The sequence below is a fragment of the Convolutriloba macropyga genome, chromosome 15, assembly GCF_964194025.1.
Source record: "Convolutriloba macropyga chromosome 15, txConMacr16.3, whole genome shotgun sequence".
NCBI classification, from domain to species: domain Eukaryota; kingdom Metazoa; phylum Xenacoelomorpha; order Acoela; family Convolutidae; genus Convolutriloba; species Convolutriloba macropyga.
The window spans coordinates 9,396,177-9,413,168 of NC_134482.1; the positions used below are offsets into that span (position 1 = coordinate 9,396,177).

General features: G+C 37.7%; 1 protein-coding gene across 1 annotated transcript; it reads left to right on the forward strand.

Moving 5' to 3' along the window:
- Positions 1-256: 256 nt before the first annotated feature.
- Positions 257-15,850, forward strand: LOC142354431 (uncharacterized). The gene is made up of 3 exons (XM_075406726.1): positions 257-836; positions 2,807-3,094; positions 12,651-15,850. Exons 1-3 carry the CDS (start codon positions 606-608, stop codon positions 15,669-15,671), a joined length of 3,540 nt encoding a protein of 1,179 aa, XP_075262841.1. The 5' UTR covers positions 257-605; the 3' UTR covers positions 15,672-15,850.
- Positions 15,851-16,992: the final 1,142 nt, after the last annotated feature.

Sequence of the window (16,992 nt, forward strand, 5' to 3'; positions counted from 1 at the left end):
TTAAATTTTGTGTGACCTAAATTGCTCGAATTTGAAAGCAATTTGTCCGACGTTGGTCAGCTTATGTTTAAGTTAATTTAGTTAATTACACACACACACACACCTGTTTGATGTTTGGAGTGCACATAATTGGCAGATTTGTATGTCTGAAAGGGAAATGGTCATGCAGTTAAACACTTAGTTTATTTTACTTCACATAGTGTGCAATTAAGACAAATAGTCGTTGATATGTCATCCGAGGATTTGTTCTTGGCGACAAAATATATTCTACTTGAACCACAGTTAAACTAGGAACCTGGTTTTAGTTTGACTGACAACAATGAACGACTTTCCTTGTTAATGCTGTAATGTAACATATTTAGCCAAAATAATCCGGTGGACAAAATAAGCAAACCCCCCAAACAAAACACTGTAAGCACGTTTTCATTTTTATTGTTACCTCTTTAAAGTTGATCACATTTCAGTGTAAATAATGCAGTGAAGCAATTATATAGCCTCGTATATCCTATAATATATAGACAGGGAGAGAACAATGAATTCCATTCTGCAATATTCCAAGGGCACAATTTGGACAGTGCAATACATACTGTAAATATCCAGTCGCGATGTCTGAAATGGCAAACGGACTGCGGAGGCCCCCCACGCCCTTCCGGGAACCCCAGGAACAGGAATTGGACGTTGTCGCCACCGCGGAAGATACCTCGAGCGACGTTGATCACAACTCGATTGCTGTGAACTTGATCGATTCGCCTGGAGCTATTGCTGCGTTGAGTAGGAAGGACGATGATTCATTCACTAACTGTTCTGGGTTCTTCGACGGGCCTTACTCAGCTCATGTGAGTATGCGACACACTCGTTGGATTTGTTCCATTCTCAATCATGACCAAAAAATTTATTCGCAAACCTGCGAACAAACTAATACGCGCATTTGCTGCACGTTGGTAATTTCAAAAGTTTTCATTGTTCGAAAAATAATTGGTCTATCCATTTAAAAAATCGCAATATGCTCTTACCACTAAACACATTTAATAGTGCCTCATAAGAGGGCCGATTATGCCTGCCATCAACGTGAATAAAAGAACAGAAAAACAACAAAATCAAATAAAAACAACAAGAAATAATTACGACCAAAACTCAATGTCAATCTATTTTTTTAAAAGAACCTTAAACATAAATATAACAAAATAAGTTGTGTTTCAACAGAAAAGATATGGGGCTTGTCTTTATTGATTGAGAATAATTACCCAGTAGACAAAGAAAACAAAAGGGAAAAGTTAAAAAATAAACTACTCTGTTTCAAAAAAATTAATTTCAAAGTCATGAAAACCATTAGCTATCAACTGAAATCATTAAGTAGCATTATTTTTGCCTTATTAGGAAGCCATTGAAACCTTTCATTATCCAGAGTGTCATACGACTACAAAAAGAACAAATACAGGCGAAAATCTAAAAAATTATTAAATTCTGCTATAAAACGGTGTCGAAGCCGTAAACTTCAGAAAAAAAAGCATACGTTATAATCAATTGCGTTTTCTCTCACCTTCATTAATGTGATATGTGACTTGTCATAACGTGGCAAGTCACCAAAAGGGAACCTGAAAAAAGGGAATCGTCCACATATCATGAAAAAAGTTACCAAAAAATTGCTGTATCAAAGTCGAAAAACCATTATTTAAAAGACAAAGCAGCGAAAAAGACTAATTTTTAATTCGCATGAAATAGGGTGTGACCTCCGTCTTTGCCTACACTACGTGTCCGCGTGACAGAAATAAGGTAAAATGTGGCGAAGCTCATTTTTAAAAAAGTTATAAAAACCATAAACTTTCAACTAAAAAAATAAAGATTAACTTGTATTCATTGGGCTTCATTTAAACAGAAATCGGATCTCGCATTAATTGAACATCTGCATGAAAAGTGACTTGTCTGCAATTGGGCTGAAAAAACGTGCAAAAATATTTTAAGAGCGCCAAAATTAAATCCGAATCCTTTCATCGCGAAAATCAACTATGAGACCAGAACTGGCCTTGCTATTGCTGCGCGGCTGTTAAAAAAACTTTGTTTCGAATAGTTGCGGCAAAGAGATTTTGGCAAACGAAAAACTTAATACATTGAAAATATTCTAAAATATCGATTTAAATTAGCGAAAGCCCGCAACGTGAGTTCCAGAACTTTTTTAAGAAACAGAGGCAAAAATTGTCCTGTTCGGAGTAAACGAACATTGTTTCTGCAGTTTTTGGTCTGCACTACAGTTTAATTTCCACATAATTGGCTAAAGAAAGAAAAATGCTGAGTTTTTAAAAAAATATAGCCAAAATTTGCCTAAAATCTTTTTTGCGCGACCTTTCGCTTGATCGATTTTTCGGCTGACCCTTTGACTTTTTTCTCAAAAACGGGATAAACGGGTTAAACCCGGAGGGCTCTAAGATCTCTTAAAGACTAACGGCTCTCTAACTGTCGAAGTATGCGATTGACCGATGCAGTTTAAAAGACATAAATTCATATTGTTAATGGCGGTTCTTAGAGTTTGACCCCCCCCCCCCCAACTCCAACCCCCTCACTTAACACTTCCCAGCACTTCGCCCCTCCACTACCTTCTATCACGACACCCCTCTCCACCTCATTCCACTCGTGACCCCGCGCACTCGCTTGCACTTGTATTTGTAAAAATATTAGATAAATGCACGCAAACTGCATATCTTCCCTTTCCGAGTGTGTCGCGCTCTGAATGACAAAGCTCAAAATATGTTATTTCAGTTTTGGTAGTTTATTCTTTATAACTCTGTCGTTATGTTCCACTTTTATTTAGGATGTTTCCAAATCCTTCAGCGGATTGGACGATGAAGAGGAGTTTGACCTGTTCCTGAACTCAGCCAAGTCAGTTTATGAGTTCTTCTCTGGTCTGGGAACAACTACTACCACCACTAATAGCAGCAGTATCAACGAAGAAGTTCAGATTGAAGACCACAGCACTTTGACCAGAGTGAAAGTGGCGAATGTGAATGACGACGAAGTGTTCTATGACGCTTTGTCTGATTCAGTTGTGGTCAAAGTCGCTCAGCCACCAACTGATGATCCAAAAGTTGACCCTGAATCGGTGAGTTTTGTACAGAAAAAATTAACATCGTGAAATTCAGATTAGTAGAAATTATGTTCATTATGTATAGTTAGTTATATAAAATAGCAAGCGCAGGCGAGGCACTAAAATTTTTTAAAATGGGAATACTAGATACCAAAACCAGTTGAAATATATTTATTGTTTTGTGAACGAGTTTTGTTTAATAGCCGCAGAGCGATAGCTGAGGCTGTTATTGAACTTCTCGTGGTTTTTTACGACTCGAAGAGGATTATTGGTTTTCTTGGTTTTTTTTACGAGAAGTACTATTTAATCGGCGTTTTGACCTAAAAGCGTAAGAGTAAAGTTGCCATATGAACTAATTTTTTCTGAGCGAGAAAAGTGTTCTGTTCGTGCGCTGCGTTGAATGAATGACTTTTTGACTTTGGAAGTTATTTTTGAGAAAACAGCGCTTATATATAACCGTTTTTAGCCGTTTTTCGTCTACCTGGTTGATTTCTGTTATTTATTCGGTTTTCTGACAGAACTATTTTGTTTGTGATACTGCATCAGTATTCAACAATCTGGAATTGATTCTTCGTGATTTATGGGAGCTGAATAATGAGTTTCAAGTGCAAAAGGGACTCATGTTTCTCGATTTTGTTATTTTTGGCTTTTTATCATTAATTTCTTTATTTTTGGATCTCGGAGTAAACTTTTTAGTAATCAATGTCTATAAAAACGTCCTAGTATGTTCGTGTAACGTCACTGTAATCAATGTCTATAAAAACGTCCTAGTATCTATAAAAATTTCATTGTTTATGCTTTGAATGCTTCTGCTTTTGACGTCAAGTTTATGCATACTGATCCGATTTTAGCGGTTTTTTTCGAAGTTTTCTTTTTGTTTTTTTTTGCTTTGATTTGCTTTTTTAGAATGAATTTTTCCGTTCTTCTTCAGAGGTTTTCATGTTGTGTCATTGATAAATTGTGGCCTTAAGTTTTCGTAATTCAAAAAAAATCATAATTGCAATTTTGACAACTCACGCAAAATAGTTCAATAATTCAGCTCTATGGATTCTATTCGGAGAAAGGTTATCTAAACTTACTGAACGGTTAATGCCAAACAATGTATTGTAATGGTTTTTTTCTTTTAATTTAATCAATTTGTATTTCAACATGCAAATTTATGAAGATGTCTTTTCGTTTTTTTCTTATGTGTCCATAACCTTCACATTCTAGTATATGACGCCCGTTTGTTTCTCACAAATCTCTATGCTGAGTATTTTGCCATTACTTTTAGTTTAAATTGATGTGGCTTTTTGACTTGTGTCTAAAAAACTATCAAAAGATTGGTAATTTTCCCTTTTCAATTTTTCTGTTTAAAGGTCATTTCGTTTAATAGAATGCAGCTGGGATGTTTTGGAATTACTATTATGTTTTTGACTGATATTTACGACTCAATTGAATGATGGTCGTTTCTCTGAGTTTTGTGGGGCTCAATTTTGGTTATAATCGATTTTTTGTTTTTTTCTATCTATTTACTTTCATTTTTAATTTTTGCAATGATTTGAATTTAATTTGAGCGTAATATCTCCGACAACAGAATTATTTGTAAAAGTTTTTGAAATGCTGCGATGCCAGAAGGAAAATTTTATTACTAATTTTCAAATTTTTTTAGAATTATTTTTAGTTTCTAAGAGTTATTTGAAGACTTCTGAATTTTTATAGCAGTCATTTCGTCACGTTAAAGCTATTTTCCCTTCAGTTGCCGAGTTAATAAGTTTTTTTCCATCTTAAAGATTCTGGCTATTTTTCAACATAATCAGGTGTTTCTAAGAATAAAGAGTTGAGGGGTTTCAAGAATTTTTCTTTCACATTATTTCTGTGCAAGAATGAAATGCGGACAAATTTTTGTATGTTTCGTTTCTGAATAACGATAAATTGTTTTTGTGTATTTGCTTAGACAACCTTTTTTGGAAATTTTCTCGATACGACGAGGTTTAATTTTCTCCCGAATTTTATTGTTAACTCTCGTGAAGCAATGAATAGGTGTTTGCTGACAAAAGATAATGGTTTTGGCTGCACTTAAGATTTCTTTCGGGGAATGTCCGACGCTTCGAGTTGCTTCCGGATTTCTTCCGGGTATGTTATTATTTCGTCATCAGTATTTTTGCTATGAGCATATGACGTCACAATCAATTCAAATCTGCTTTTTGTTCATTCGTTCATGCAATTTCAACTGAATTGCGTGCGTAACGTCATTTTTCACTTTTAGTGGAGAGCTTTTTTTTTGTTTATTTGCGTGATTAAGTTTTTGGTCATACGTGACACCTCACTCTCAAATTGACTTTTCTGTACTTTAATTTAAAGTTATATGGTCAATTGAATTGGTGTCACTCTAATTGAAGGTTATTTGAGAGCACGTAGTAGAAGCAGTGATTTATACACATTCGTTATCAAAATATAACATCTCAGCGTTGAATTTAAAAAATTCTTTTTTGGCCTGTTTTTTATTATCTTTTTGAAACTGCAGGTCTACGAAGCTTTTGCGGCTGTTTTCTGGCTATCTGCAAGCTGTGTTTGGATGATAAAAATAGTTTGTTTTCTTCGAAGCAACTTTGCCCCGCATTTAGAAGAGGTATTGAAGGCATTGTTCATGACCTAAATTTACGTTTGAAAAAGTAGAAGCTCAAGAATTCAACAGATCGATTTAATTAAATCCTTTTATTCTCAAAAGGAAAAAATTCTAAGCCCACCTAAGATTTTGAACCGAGGTGTACTTTAACAACGTATTGTTACTCTGCACAGTCAACTTTTTTTTAAAAAAAAAAGAGTGCAACATAGATCCCTAATGGCCCGTGCCGTGCTTTTCTCATTTGAACTGTACAACAGCTCATTTGCATCATATTGCTGCTACGAGCGCGTTCATATTTTTGGACTGGTGAGTCCAGTGAAATAGACATCTCTGAGAGCCGGTGCTGTCTCATAAGCACTGTGACAACTTTTTCTTCAATCCAGAGCTTCTACCCTTGCGCAGCCTTTTTGGTACCTATAACGTTGAGAATGCCAGTAGAAAAGAATTGTGAAAGATATAGTAATTTTTATTGAAAACTGTGGCCTGGAGCTCCGAAAAGATGTAACCATCCGTCGACCGCTGATATAAATGCAGCGGATAGCACGATTAAATGAAACTATAATTAAGTTTTTAATAGACGCAGCGATAGCTGGGGCTATTACTGGCATTGTCTTGGTTTTTACAACTCGAAAAGGAGTATTGGTGTATTTTTAAATTGCTCGAACGAAGATTGAAGCAATTAATGTAAACGTGTGTCTTTTAACGACTCGCAGTCGAGTTTTGATATAAGGGTAAGCAAATTTGTTCATGACTTGAATATTGACTTCTTTTTTTCGAACACATTTACGCCTGTTTTTGAACGCTGAATTCTGTTTTACAACATTGCATTTTCATAGTAGCTTAGTTTGTAGCGTATAGTGACAATTTATTTTCCCGGTTACTTCTTCTGTGATATTTCTGATTTAATGTTGGTTTATATTGCACGACTCTTTGTTGTTTCCGGTCACCAATTTCTTCTCCAATTTTTTGTGCTTCCTGTCTCCCATTTCTCCTTGCTTTCATGTTTTAAATCCTTGATTGATAAAACTGAAGTACAGGATATTAGATTTTTTTCGATTAGCAAAATTGAGGAAAATTTTATTGTCATGTTGGACAAATTTGAAGAGGAGAGAGGATTTTAATTACTTAATTCTTTTTGATATTCTTGTTGACTCAATTATCTCTTTTGCTCTTTTGCCATTCTTTCAGACGAACTTGTTAGATAAGATTTGTATTGCTTTAATATTTGAGACATTTTTACTTGCCTATCACAAATTTCAACTTATACCTTTAGTTTGGTTTCTGTTTTCATCAATTTTTTGGCTGCTCTCTAGCAAATTGATGGCTTGCGTAGTGTAGGTCATTTTTTGTTTGACCGTTGGCACAATTATATGACAGATAATTACTCGCGTTTTCAAGGATTAGAAGACGTCTGGTTCGCCACATTAACTACGTTGTACCAAAGTGTGTCTAAATTTTGAGCGTCTATTTTGTACTAGAAGCTTCCTGAGTTTTTATAGTTGCTCTCTCACGAAATTTAAAGCAGTTATTGTAGTCGTGTGCAAAATTCAGTTTTAGGCGAATTTTTTTTTACGTGGCTGTTTCTGACTTTTCGATCGACTTCAACGTCTTTGACTTTTTGAGTTTTGCAGCTAAAAGTGAAATTAAAAAAGTGCCAAAATTAGAGCTCTATTAGTGCTCTATAAAATTCTTCAATAATGACATACGATGACCTTTAGTAATCCCATTGTCCGCCTCTCCGACTTAACCCGACTACATTAATAGAAAGGAGGCATCACCAGCCATTCAAGAGCATTTCGTCCAACGTTAGTCGTTAATTCGGCGTTGAGTATGTTCCTTTTTGTAATTTTTTGTCTTCAAGGGTTCAAATGGCATGACAATTAAGCTGAGATCTGGTGCAGAAAGATATTTTAAGGTTTTTGTGATCTTCAGCATTTAGGGTGAACATTTATTTTGCTATAATTGAACTGGCATGATAGTGATATCTGGAATTGAAACTCAATTTTATAAAGCGACTCGATCTGTATTCTGTAAACATCAGATGAGGTTTATAAAATTCACAAATGTGCTCGCTGACAAACAGATATCAGTCTGTCGCCCGAAGTTGATTGGAGTTGAAAAGTCGCCGCCATTGTTGGTCTATTTCGCAGTCGCGCCGAGATCAAAAGTTTCGAATTCACCAACTATCGTTTTGTATCTTGGTAGATTTGTATATAGTTTTAAATTAAAGGAGATAGAAACATATATGCTATAGGTATGTGCCTATGGTATCTTAGTTGGTATGTATTTCCTCATTATCTGTATTTCGCAATATGGATAGTTTCCGTTTCTGCCCCCATTCATTGTGATCATTTGATAATATAACATGTGCGCCCACTGTTGGGGGTACTTTCCCAAAGTTAATTTGTTAATTTTCCCGAAAGTTCATTGTTTTTTAACTGCTCTCAAATGAAGTTTGCAGCAATTATATTACCTGTTGGCCTTTTTATGCATTTTTGTACTATCGATTTTTCATCTAACAACTTCATTTTGATTTTTGTGTGTTAAATTGCACTTATTCAGAGCTTAAATTATGAAGCTTTACTTGTCGACAGTTTTTCTACTTAATGTCTAAAAGAAAGTGAGTCGAAATTGATTTTCTTCCTATTTATATTTTTGGTGCAAAATTAGCTCCGGTAAAAAGGAGCTGAAGCCGATTTTAATCGATCCTGCCGCGCGTCGTTTGTTTTAGAGCGGCGGGAATTTTAGAAATTCTATTAGCACTGCGGTCTCTTTGATGCGATTTTTCGCTTGACCCATTATTGTCGGACCATTTTGACTCTCGGTCACCAAAAAAGGGGTGAAAAGCTCAAGTACAGAGGGCATTAAGTGGCTGAGCAGTTTTGGAGTCTTACTCCTTACTAGTCTCTAAGTCCACCCTCCTTCACCTGGCAATTTGGACCTTCTCTCGTCCAGTCCGCCCAACCCTACCAACAATCTTCAAAAACAGGATAAACAGGTAACGCCGGAGGGCATTAAGTTCTCATAGAAACTGTTCGAAGACACAAATTCATGGCGTGAAGGGCTTTTTTAGAGTGTGAACACCCACAGCACCCTCTCTCCCAACATCAGCCCCCCACTTCACCACCATCCAAGCGCCACCACCTGTACATCGTTCCACTCGTAACACAGCTTGCTCAACCCCCACCCCACGTGCGCTCACCCGCCGCTCCCCTCCCCCACGTCTTCAGTTAAGCTATAGTTAGATACCGACGAAGCCAACCGCTCGCCAGCCGTCTGAGAGCTTTTCGCCCGACGTTAGTCGGTATGTTTTAGTAAGGCCAGTGAAGCCAGTCAAATGACAGTTGTTTAAGAGGACTTTTCTCAACGTTATTGTTGTTTTTAATTGCTCTCAAGCGAAGTTTGTAGCAATTATATTAGTCCTGTCGGTCTTTTATGCGTTTTTTCGCTTGACCGATTTTTCGTCTGACGCTTTTGACTTTTCGTCCTCAAAAACGGGATTAACAGGTAGCGCCCAGTGGGCATTAAGTGCTCTTGGAGCCTTTCCGCTCTGTTTCAGCTCAAACTGTTTTGGAGACCTGTACGTATGGTGTGAAGTGCGGAAGAGAGGTTGAAGACACCCCCACTGTTGACCCCCCCCCCCCCGCCACTATTGCCCCCACCCCCCACCGCGTTGTTGCCCCCACCCCACTGTCGCCCTCCCCCTCTCTTTACCTCCTCCCTCCCCATCAGCCTACCGGTGCACCCCTCCACACACACACACACACACACATACATACACACACACCGTGGCTACGACCGATCGCTAAAAACACTCAATTTTATACTAATTTTCACAATTTTTTTAAAGCTTTTTGAAAATTTTTGTGATTTTTTGAATTCTTTCAGTCCTAGTTGTCAAGGAGCCTCCTCGAATGTTTTATAATAGGCTACTGCATAGTTTCTATTGGTAGTGGAATGGTTTCACCATTGTGACATCACGATTTTTCCATTTTTTGACAAAACGTGCAAATTTTTTCAATTTTTTTGCCATTTATTTTTCATTGTTCGAGTTTTACAGGCCCAGGACCAGAAAACCTCCTTAAGGGTTTAATAATAAGTCACTGAAAACGTTTTCTTGATCATGGAATAGTTTTAAACTTTTTAATATCATAAATTTTAGCAATTTTCCGATAAAATTTTCAATTTTTTTCTAGGTTTTTTGAAAATTTTTGTAGTTTTTAGTTTTCTCCAGCCTCAAGAGCCCAGGAACCTCTATAGGGTTTGACAATAGGTTACTGTATAGTTTCTAAATAGAATGGAATGTTTTTTCAAGATTTCAACACCACGATTTTCAGCATTTTTTACAAAACCCGCATTTTTTTTCAACTTTTTAAACATTTATTGTCCTTATTCAGGTTTTTAAGCCTTACAGAAAATTGCCCCTAGGGTTTGATAAAAATTTACTGGAATTTTTTTGGCCATGGATTGGTTTTCAACTTTTATTATCACAAATTTTAGCAGTTTTTTATGCAACTGGCAATTTTTTAAGTTTTTTGAATTTTTTGTAATTTTTTTTATTTCTCCGGCCTCAAGAGCCACATAACGTCCTCTAGGGTTTGAATATAAATAACTGCATAGCTTCTATGAAGAGTTAATGGAATTGTTATCAATATTTTAATGACTCGAATTTTAGCAGTTTTTGGATTAAGTTTAATTTTTTTTCAAATTTTCGGAAAATTGTTGTTCCAAGTTAATGGATCTTTATGAGCAAGTGAAACTATTTAAAGCTTGAAATAGGGATAATGGATATCCTCTTGAGACAATGAAGTGATTTTGAAGATTTTAATATCTTGAATTTGAGCAGGATTTTGTTGAAATTTGCAATTGTTTTCAAAATTTTTGAAGATTTTTGTCCTTTTAACAATCATTACTGACCAACGAAGTTTTTCAAGTCTGGCAGAAGGGTTACTTGACATAACTCCAGGGACAAAAAATAGTTTTGAGCATTGTCACTGCGAAATCTGGAAGCTTTTCTTTTAAATTTTGCATTATTTTGCAAATTTTTAAAATATCAGTTTTTTTATTTATGTACTAACAATGCTAGAAAACTAATAGTTGAAGAGTCAAATCAAGCTAAAGCTAGCCTCACTGAACCGTGCCTAGCTACTGACGAAGCCAACCGCTCGCCGGTCGTTTGAGAGCAATTCGCCCGACGTTAGTCGGTTTGATCTTTTAAAACGGGATATACAGGTAGCGCCCTGAGGTCACTAAACCGTGGCTAGCTAATGACGAAGCCAACCGCTCACCGGTCGTTTGAGAGCAATTCGCCCGACGTTACTCGGTTATGTTCAATTTTTTGGTTCAAAAATATCTCTGGTGGCTTCTTGCTGAAAAGAAAAAATTATCAGTGGAGTTCTGATTTTGCGAGAAAAAGAGCAGCTTTTGGCGTTTTTCTCAACGATGTTCTGTTCTTCGAGTTACAGAATTAAAGAAAATTTGCCCGATAATAGATAGATTGGTGGGCTAAATTAGAGATTGCGAATTTACGTTTTGATAAATTGGAGTCCAAATTTACACTCAATCATCAAAAAAATCCCTCAAAACTTTTTTGTGCAACCTAGAGCTTTTTATATGGCAACTCAACAAGAGCATTGAGGCGTTATCTCCAAAAAAGGTTTTATGCCACAGCAACCCGTTCTCCGATCATTTGAAGAGAACTTGCCGGCATAACTATTAAATTTGAGTTAAAATTTAATTTTTGCAAATCTCTTAAAAGTTTTTGGTCTACGTTCAGGTCAAGAAGGTGGCGTTGTTTAGCGGCCTATTTTTGTCCAAATTGAATTGTTTTGAGTTGTTTCTGTCTACTTGGTCAAAGTTTTTAATCCTGACAAAAGATAATTCCCTTTTGATGTAGTTTCAAGTATAGAGTATTTTCCAAAATAAATTCCGCTTAAACTGGCGTTAAAAGATGATAATCTTCTGTATTATTCATAACTGAAAGTATTTGAGTCTGTCGGGCTGCTTTATTTTTTTCCAGGATCTACTCAAGCAGATAAAGAAAGTCTCGGGAAACGGGATAAATCGATTTTGAAACAAAGAAATAAGATTAATGTAAAAATGTTTTTAATTTTTATCGAATATGATGAGCTACCAGAAAAGAATGTGATGCAGGCAATAGCTGCTCGTGATAATTTGCTGCAGATAAAGCCAGGGATGTTTCTTGACCAAATGGTTGCTTTGGAAAAGCTTCTGATTTTTCTATGTTCAATCCGACTCTCGATAAATTTGGATGATGCTTTGCTATATAAAGAGAGTAACGAGATTTGTTTTTGGAGAACTTTTTAGATTTGAAGTTTCTATTATTTAGCTTGGCGATTATTTGCTGGCTCATTGTCTGCGCGATCTCTGATGTTGCGTCTTATTACTAATCTGACATTCACTGCAGCTTACCGAAGTGCTTGAGCGTTAGTTTGTGAAATGTCCTATTTTTCCTCGTAAAATTTTGTCAATTCGTTTTTCACAAATGAAGAAATCTGAGATAATTAGTGGGTGTGAAGTTCTCTCGAGCTTATGAAGCTACTCGGTAAAAACAGTTTTGTTTCGGCATTTTTCTCGTACCGAGCGGAAGTAGTAATGTTTTTTCGCTGTTATATTAATTCTTGCTAACGACTTACTAATGTACAAAAATTTTATGACGGTTTTTATCATTCGTGGCATATGCACAGCGATTTGAACAAAATTGATGATGGAATAGTTCGACATGGGCATTATCGAATAGGGGTGGTAAGTCATGTTACCAAAATTAATTGGTAATTTTAAAAAGCCCAAAATTTGAACACCCGATGATTGCGAGTCACTATTCTAATATTTGTTTATTGACTGCTCGAAGTCAATAGGCTATGATTCTTTTTAAAAAAAGGAAAGAGTTGGGAGGTTGACAATAGTCATTTTTTACTCATCTGATTACGTTAACTTGTTTAGATTAAAACTCCTGAGAAGGCCGAGCCGATTTCGAGTCTCTCTGAAATTGAAGAGATCACTCTGAAGCAAGAACAGCTGGTTCCAGCTGAGGTTCCCACAAAGGATTCTTCAATCCTGGCAATCAACATGATGGATATCGTGAGTTCCTGCAACATGCAACAAATCCTGGACCAGGAAACGTTGTCAACATTCATGCAGGGACTCTCGACCGCTCTGAAGTCTAAAGGCATAAAGGTAGCGAATGATACTATTGACGAGGACGATGAAAAAGTAGTGACAGAGTTGCAGTCGCCTGTTTGGCCTCCCGTTGCAAGTCCTGGAAGAAATGGAAGTGCAGATGCCAACAAACAGAGTGAACTCCAAATGATATCGCTGGAGCGAGAGTACAGTGAGAAACTTAAGCGATTGGAAGAAGCTCATGAAAAGGAATTGATGAAGGCTAAAGAAGAGAACGGTGAAAAGTTAAAGGAGAAAGAAAAGCAAGTTATGAAGTTAGCCAAAGCAATGAAGTCAAACGAGCTCAAAATGCAAGAAGTCGAGGACGAACGGGAGGCTTTGAAGCAGTTACGGGCTAAAATTGAAGAAACAAGGGTGACGCATAGCGCAGTGCCTCAGATTGTAGCTTTACTTGACCAGTTGAACGACACCATTCGAAATAACCCTGTCGTGTCAACAGGTCGCAGGGCACCATCCTCGATTAATATGAACGGAATCTACACAGATCCTTTGAGCCCGCCTTCTCCAGGGTTCAATGACAATTTTAACAGTTTACCAAGAGGAGCGGCAAGAGCTGCCAAGCAGAAGTTGGAGTTAAAAACCCCTGGTTCTGAGACGGAGAGATTAGGTGCTCACATATCGCCTCTAAGTAAAAGCGTCAATAACCTGAACGCTATTTGTTCCAAAACTGAAATATCACCCGAAACATTGGCGGAAAGTTCCGGAGATTTTCCGCCAAAAATTTCTACTGAGAAATCGAATTCTGAGATCAAGAAAGGTGATTTTGAGCGAGACGATTTGAGAACGGAGCTGAAGTTAGAGATACCTACAACTATCGGAGATGTCGATGTTATTGCAAGTACTCAACGAGAGCCTCTCGTTATCTCAGACAAGCCTAGGGTAATAGAGAACAAATCGGGTGGAATCATTTTGGCGAATGGCGACAAAGCGGAACTATCTGATCGATCCACTTCTGATGTCGTGATGAGTCTCGCGATGGAAGACAGTCCGTCAGTCTCGCTTGCAATTGAAGTTAAACCACCGCCTGTTCTCCTTCCTCCTCCAGCTCCACCCCCACCGCCCCTGTTGGATAGAGTCTCAATTCCACCTCCTCCTCCATTACCTCCCAGCGGATCCTCGGATCTTCCACCGATTCCAGGAATTGCGAAATCAATTCCTCCTCCTCCGCCACCTCCACCACCTCTGGGATTGACGGAGTTTAGAGGCCCTCCGCCTCCACCGCCCCCGCCTTTACCTGGCATGCCTCCAATGGCGCCTCCTCCGCCACCACCTCCGATGCTTGGGCTTCGAGCCCCACCGCCTCCGCCCCCTCCCATACCCGGAGCTCCTGGTGTTGGTGGGCACCCTCCGCCACCGTTACCGCCGAACGCTTCTCGGTTCATAGCGCCTGGGTTAGTAGGCAAAGCTGTAGCAAATTTCAAACCTCGCGTACCGCTAAAATCTTTGTACTGGCAGAAGATTAAGCTGACCATTTTCAAAAGATCAGTTCAACGAAGTCAAGAAGTGGTCACTTTATGGGACGAAGTGAAAGAACCGCGTTTAAACGAAGACGAAATCTGCATTCTCTTTGGCAAGGAGAGCGTAATTCGCAAAAAGTCGGCAAAAGATGCAACTCAAGCTTCCAAGCAAGGTGCTACAATCAAGGTCCTAGACCAAAAACGCTCAGAAGCTGTTGGAATTTTCTTGTCTGGCTTGCATTTGAGTATTGAGGATATAAAAGCTGCAGTTTATGACTTAGAGGCTGATGTTTTAGACCCCGATGCGATGCAATCGTTGAGTGATATGAAAGCGACTTCTGAGGAGCTTGAAGCTATCAAGTCACACCCCGAAGCTAATTTGGACAGACCTGAACAATTTTTACTTCAGCTCTCCAATTTAGACCATTTTGAAGAACGCTGCAGTTGTATAATCTTCGAACGTAAATTCCAAGACACTATTAATGAAATATCAGTTAAACTGAATTTGTTCAGCAAAGTGTGCGATGCTTTAACTCAATGGTCGTCAGTGCGAAATGTTTTGGGAATTATTTTAGCTCTGGGAAATTTCCTAAATGGAGGAAATATTACTCGTGGTCAAGCCGAAGGCTTCAAATTAGAAATTTTACCAAAACTTAAAGACATGAAAACGAAAGATAAGCAGTCTTCATTTTTGGCGTATGTTGTTCAAGTGTATCTGAAAGAGTATGTCTTATGTGAAGAAAAGGAAAAAGAGGAAAATCTCGATTCCTTGACTTTGCCTTTCCCCGAACCTGATTCTATAAGCCAATGTAGTATTATCAGTTTTGACGAAATTGATCAAAATTTAGAATCGGTTAAAAGCGACTTAGACACCTGCGCTGAAAACGTGAAGAAAGTTCTAGAATCAACTTTTCAAGACGAAGAACGGAAAGTGGAACCGTTCAAAAGCAAAATGGGAGCGTTGCTTAAAAGCGCAGTTTTGGACTGTGAAAAATTAGAGGCTAAAATTGGTGACACGAAAAAGGTTTTCGAATCTACCCTTCTGTTCTTTTGTTACCCGGTAGAAGAAACCCAACCTTCGGATTTTTTTGACGTCTGGCTTACTTTCGTGCGAGATTTCAAGGTTTTATGGAAAGTCGAGTTGAAATTGATATCTCAGAAACGACTTGCAGAAGCGAAAGCGAAGCTTAAAGAAATTCAGAACGAGAAACAGAAACAAATCAAAACTGTTCCTTTGAAAAAGGGAGGATTAAAGGAAAGAATGAAGCTGAAAAAATTGCAACAAAGCCAGCAAAATGAGGAAACTGCTGCTGCATCAAATGCTTAGTCAATCCATTCCAAATTTACCGAATCGTTTAATGATTTTGCAATACTTTAGAAATTATTTATAAATATTGAACTAGTTTTCCACTAAGTTTGCAAGTAAAAAGAAACTTCCTATTTGTAAATTTTACATGTTTCGATGAAATGTCAGAATAATCTTTAATTGATTATTAAATGAACAAATCATTCCTAATACAGTTGAGAGTATGAGAGATCATAAAGTGCATTAGTTGTTTCAATCCTACAGGTTAGAAGAACAATATAATTAAAGAAGGGCGTAACGGTTCTGTCGAATTGGGCGATCAATGTTTCGCACTGAAACTTATTATTGGAAGGCCAAGGTAAGTTTCACACCCGCCGATTTTTTTGTGTCTGCAAGTGTTGAAGAAGGAAGGCTGCACGGTTCAAAATTCACTCGCCTCTAAGTCTTTGACTGCCTCCGATTTGTTTAACTAATTTTTACTAGACAATGCTAAAAGCAGTTATTTGATTCAGCTTAAGTCAATGACTCTTACTATAAATCCATCGTGTGTACCTTCTGTTTGACGATGCTATGAGCAAATACTTGATTGCTTAAATCTTCTGATGCTTCATTGTTTCTTAATTTACTTTTTCTGTAAATGAATTGGAAAGCCGGTCGAGGTTATAGTAATTAATTGCTGTCAAAAGAAATTTGTCAAAACAATTATATTAGTCCTGAGGTCTTTTTGAAATGCGGTTTTTTCTCTTGAACGTTTTTTCGTCTGACCCTTTTAACTTTTCGTCCTCAAAAACAGGATAAACAGAAGCACGAAGGTTATTAAATGGCTGTGCACCTCTCTTAGATCCTTACGTATTGCTAGTCTAAGTATGCAGATCATGGTGTGATCATGGCGGATCATAATCTTCCCCATCACAAACAACCCCCTCCCCAAAAAAGCTCCAACACCTCCGACACCTGGCCATTTGGACCCCCTTCCGGCCCTACCCACCCACAACGCTTGACCTCACACCCCGTCATCCTAATGCTGTCATCCTTAAGACCCAGCTGTCTACAACCAAAGCCAAACGCTCGACGTTCGTTTGAGAGCAACTCACCCGACCTGAATCTTACGCTTTAAGTTTTTATTTGTGTTTTCAGGTAATGAAAACTTCTCAAGTTGCAGTTTGTCTTATGGAGGTAACTCTGACCCGCCATTGAAAATTTTGCACAAATATTTGACTTTGGATTTTGTTTTAAGCTCGCTACCAGTTTTGGGCTAAAATTTTTTTGGTCATTTTTAATAGCCGCCCTCATCTTCTCAGCCGGCTATTATAGCGCTCCTATTTTTACAATTCAAAGAATT